Source organism: Gavialis gangeticus, unplaced genomic scaffold (assembly GCF_001723915.1).
Source record: "Gavialis gangeticus isolate Ggan-Ray unplaced genomic scaffold, GavGan_comp1, whole genome shotgun sequence".
Classification (NCBI taxonomy): domain Eukaryota; kingdom Metazoa; phylum Chordata; order Crocodylia; family Gavialidae; genus Gavialis; species Gavialis gangeticus.
This window is the reverse complement of record NW_017729032.1, coordinates 220,281,332-220,286,517: the sequence shown is the minus strand read 5'-3', so window position 1 is coordinate 220,286,517 and position 5,186 is coordinate 220,281,332. Positions and strand designations below refer to the sequence as shown.

Here is a 5,186-nt window from a genome sequence, read left to right as displayed (position 1 = left end):
ACCCAGCACCGGGAAAGACTGATACTGTTGCTGGCCCCAGGCAACAGCGGCAGCCTCCTGTCTTCTGGTGCACAGATCTGGGGGCCCACACCCCAGCAAGGGCTGCGGAGCTGTGCTGGACTCCTCCCAGCTGTGGAGCTGCTCAGAGTGCAGCCTGGTGGCGGAAGGCGGGGAGAGCCAAGGGTGCACTTCGATCAACTCTGCCAGCCCCACGGAACTCAGAGCAGTGGCAGGAGGGGTGGGAGAGCCAGGGCTGCGCTCCACCTCCTGCCTCCAGGCTGCTCTATGGGGCTGCGGAGCCACTCGGAGCACAGCCCTAACTCTTCCCAGCCTCCTGCCACTGGGCTGCTTCGAAACTTGAAACATTTAAAAATGTTCCGAGTGCCATTTCATTTCGAAGCTGTTTCAAAGCTTTTTGTTTCATCTTAAGTTTGCTGTTTCGAGCTCAAAACAGCTTTGAAATGAAACATTCAGTGAAATTTTGCACTGCCCTACTCTTAAGCCCTGGGTGGGCCACAACTTAACACCTTCAAGTTGCTTAAAGCACTCTTTATCCTGCATCAAGTTCTGCCACTCCAGGGCAGGATTATCTCTTATCTTCATGACCTGGGTCAGTGGGAGGTTTACTATACATTACCTTGGCAGGTACTATCCCCATGCCAGAAGAGCGGTCTTCCCTGGGCATGACTAGGAAGACTGCCTCAGTGGTCACAGTGTTTCCCTTGCCAGGTAAGCATAGGCTACGCTTGATCTGGACTGAGAAGGCCATTTACATCTCTTTTTTTTTTTTTTAAATTTTCGTGTTCCAAGCAAATCAAGTCCAAATCCATGAGTCAATCCAGAACCATAAGTGGCCCTACAACAGGCAACATCCTCCACCCCCACTAGGGGCTCCAGATATTTCCAAAAATCTTTTGGCAGGCATCCTACTTGCAGGCCCAATCCCAGAAGCTTGGGGTATGGATGCCCTCAAGTTTTGCCTGCCCTCAGCCACATGGCCCTAGGAACAATCTAGGGAGAAGCCTCCCACTTCTATAAAATGGGCATTAAACCCCAACACCTCAGCAGGTACTAAACCATGCCAGAAGAACAGTTATCCCCAGGAGGCTTAAGGAAAACTGTCCTGTTGGACCCAGATACATGGTGTTTCCCCTACATCCATTTTTTAAATTAATATATCATGGGCAACTGGTACCACCTGCCCCACCAGCAACCAGTCAGCAACTGGTGGGGGGAGCCTCCAACTGTTGGGCACCAGCCATGGTGTCCCCAGCAGAGACTGGTACGGCAGCACCTCAGGGACTCAGTGGTTCAGAGGCACTAGCATGCACGTTGCTGCATGAGAGGCACAAGACAGCATGATGATGGGTTACACAGGGGAAAGTGAAACGTGGGAGCAACATAGCGCCCGACCCTGCCGCAGACGATTGCTTACGTCACGCACCTCGAGACTCCGCCCTGTGTAGCTCCGCCTCCTGCCCGATTGCGTCACCAATCGGTAACGCGGCCCCACTCATCATTCCCTGCCATCCATTGCTCCGTGATCTCCCCCCACCCCTGCAAGGCAGCTCAGCCGAGCACCGAACCACTGATCGAGAAGGGCGTTAAACTCCCGCGCATGCGCACTCCACCAAGCAGCAATGGCGGCGCCCGCGCTGCCCACCCCACAGCACCACCACGTGGGGCCGCACGGGCCCTTCCGCGACGTGTACGAGCCGGCTGAGGACACCTATTTGCTGCTGGACGCGCTCGAGCTAGATGCGTCCCAGCTACGAAACACCCGGTGCGCGCTCGCTAACGAGGAGAAGAAACCACTTGCGGTTGGGGGGGGGGGCTGAATAACCAATGGGAGGAGCCGATGCCGCTTGTGCAGCGGTGCTATTGGGCTAGTAGCCTTAGCCCTCCGTGTCCTATTGGCTGCCTGCGAGCGCGGGAGGGGGACCGGACAGCCAATGGGGGGAGCTGAAGACGTGCTGCGAGCTCGTGCTTCGGTACCATCCAGTTGTGCCTGCTTCCACCCACCGCTTCCTATTGGGTGCCAGTGAGCACGGGAGGGAGACTGCAGAGCCAATGGGAGGAGTCGAGGTGGGTGCGGGGGGCGGAGCCAGCAGTCATTTGAGGGGCGGGGCTTGCCTCAAGCTCCTGTGCGGTTGGGCTGTATCATTGGCTGGGCCCATTTGGAGCCTGCAGCAGTGGGGGGAGCTGGGGCAGGGTGGCAGCTCCCAGTCCGGGGGCACCAAGCCCATGTGTGGGACCCTACCATTGGCAGCAGCACCCAGTCAGGCTGAGGGTAGCTCAGGGTGCCTCCATGAGCCCCTGCAGATCCCAGTATGGGGCTTCCCTGCACCTACTCCTGGAAACCTACCCTCCCTTCCTCAGCCAGGAGGGCAGGCAGGCAGGCTGCCCGGTGCCTGGGGCGGGCATGCTTATCTCTGTGACTCAGGATCAGGAGCCACATTCCCAGCCACCCATTCAAAGGAAAGCTGGATAGAAGTCAGCGCTAGAGGCGTCACATGTGCAGTGATGGGCCCAGCTCCACAGGGCCCCCCAAAGCATGGGGCTTGGGGTGGTTGTTCTGATTTGCACTGCCCTGGGGATGGCCCTGATGCTGAGAAATGTCTCTGCTGCTGCAGGATCTACAGCACCATAGCTGGATATAGCTGTCCCTGAGTTTTTAATGTGCTGATGCTTAAATTGAAACACCAGCCACCGTGGATGCTATTCTGAACCATTTCCTGCTTTAGAGGACACAGATTTGCTACAGCTAGGTTTGCCAGTGCAAAAAGGAGTGTGGGTTTTCATGCCTCTGTGTAGGTTTACTACATAATAGTAACAAATTTACATTTGATGGTAATTTTTTGCTAAACTTAAGATTACTTTCTAACATAATCCTCAGAGAAAAAAAAATTCTTCAGTTACAGTGTGTCCCTGCCATCGTTAATCTATCTTTATTGTGCAGGGAATGGATTGCGTTTCTCTCTCATTCCTTATTCCAGTAAGTTGTTTTATGTTGGTCTCTCTTATACTCAAAACATTTCTGGGCCATTACAAGTACCATATGAGCTGGACTAGGTAGCATACAGGGAATTAATTTTATTATTGTTCATCTTGGAATTTCTGAGATGTACATGTCAAGGGCCAGCTTAAATATATTTCTGCTTAGTGCTTAAGATCCTTGTTTTTCTGGGCAACCTTGCTTCAAACTCTTATGCCACAACTGCTAGCAGAGTTTCTACCAGCAAGTGGTAGTAATGAACAGAACCATTGAGATTTGATGTCAGTGGAAACTGATATTGGGTTGAGGTGAAAAGAACTAACAGGATTGTGACAAGGGGGAAACATTTTGATTCTTCAAGAGCACCAGTTATCACCAGAGAGAGATCAGTCAATATAAAGCAGATCTCCCATCGTGCTGTGAGGGCAGCATGACCAATAAACATTCCACCATCACTGGTTGGGAATGCCTCTGACCACAAGTTTGGCAGCATTCCCTATCCAGTCCTTCTATTCTTGTAAATACACGACGTACTCATTTATTTTCTTTTAAATTTAGAGTTGAGATCTGCCTTGAAGTAGGCTCAGGCTCTGGTGTGGTTTCAACATTTCTGGCTTCCATTGTTGGACCCAAAGCATTATATATGTAAGTAGAATACCAAAATTTTAAATTACTGCATTGACACGACTCTAAGATAACCCAGATCTTAAAATTACCCCCCCCAAAAATTAGATTCTATACATGGAACATTTATACATTTGTTATAATTTTCCATGTACAGAACCTAATTATTGGGGCGGGGGGTCATGTTTAATTTATTGCCCTCCTCGCCACTGTAGGTGGGTAGGCAGAGGGAGGCAGGTAGTGGGATGTCAAGCAACTTGCCATCTGCTTGTGCCTGCCACGTCTGCCCCTGCCTACCTCCCATCTTCCTCCCCCCAGCTTCTGTCCCCTTCTCCCTCGTCTAGCCTCTGCTTCTCTCTCTCCTTTAATCTTGCTCTGTACAGGCAGGCCCTGGCCCTATTCTAGCCTGGGGCACTGAACATGGCCCCGGCTTATCCCTGTAGCAGCCATGTGGGCTATATGATGTTGCTACAGGGCCAGGCTGGGGCCATACTCAGTGCCCCAGGCTGCAGCCTGCATAGAGCCTGCTAGCATGGAGCAAGGGTAAGGTGGGAAGCAGGGGTTGCACGATGCGGAGGGAAGATGGCCAGGTGCAGAGTGGTGGGGAAAACAGCAGCTCTGGCTACAGCCGTGACCCCAGGATGGGGTTGAAACCCAATCCACAGCAGCTGCCTGCACCCATTGCCCTCATACTCAATTCTAAGATGAGGGGCTTCCCCCCACTTCCAGTGTTAAATGAAGTAATTGGTGCAAATTTACCAATCTTACCACTACAAAAACCTAACATATGTTGTAAACAGAATGAAGATCCACTATGGATTGATTTTTTTTTTTTAACATTGGAGAAAAGAAGATGTAGAATGACCTTACAGTTTCAGAAATAAAGTAATTAATATGTGTGTGAGAATAATTAAGCAGTTAGCTATTATGATACCTTAGTTACTTGCAAACTAAAGGCTACCACTAATAACTTTTCTTGGGAGTTCCCAAGAATTAGGTAATTTGATTAAATAATGAGATTAGTTCAGGTAATACTGGAAGTTTGAGAAGACCTCATATAGTAATGAATCACTTTTCTAGCAATGTTAATTAACTGGAAGGTTTTGTGTTTAAAAAAACCCTATCAGTTGGGTTTTGCTTGTTAGTGAGACAACTGCATGTTGTTTATTAATAATACTTCGAGATTTAAAAACATTACACAGGAGCAGATTTTTTTTTTCTTGTTAGCTTTTAAATATTTAATTTACAGTACAGTAGTTATAGTTTTCAGCACTGCATTATCTGGTGTTTGATTATCTAGAATGATTGTGGTGCTAATTATTCCAGATAATCAATGTTCTACTTTAATAATATTCAATAGATTCTTTAGTTTAATTTTTTTTAATTGTACCTTTTCTGTATGAGCATACACATTGAAGTTCTTACTGGCTTTTGTTCAATTACATCTTTTTTCTCTCTGTTTAAGTAAGAGATTATACCTGCTCCAAAGAACTTTAGACTGTTTTGATGTTGTGTAGTGCAACCAGATCTCAATTTAGGTAGTGTCCTTTAGGTGATACTACAACAC

At 48.9% G+C, this 5,186-nt stretch overlaps 1 protein-coding gene across 1 annotated transcript in view; it reads left to right on the top strand.

Annotated features, from left to right (window-relative positions):
• Window positions 1-1,604: 1,604 nt before the first annotated feature.
• The window catches only part of N6AMT1 (N-6 adenine-specific DNA methyltransferase 1 (putative)), a 14,792-nt gene continuing 11,210 nt past the window's right edge, over window positions 1,605-5,186 (top strand). The window contains exons 1-2 of the mRNA XM_019525573.1: window positions 1,605-1,783; window positions 3,554-3,640. Coding sequence (XP_019381118.1) covers window positions 1,641-1,783; window positions 3,554-3,640 — 230 coding nt within the window. The 5' untranslated portion in view covers window positions 1,605-1,640. The remainder of the gene's footprint in view (window positions 1,784-3,553; window positions 3,641-5,186) is intronic.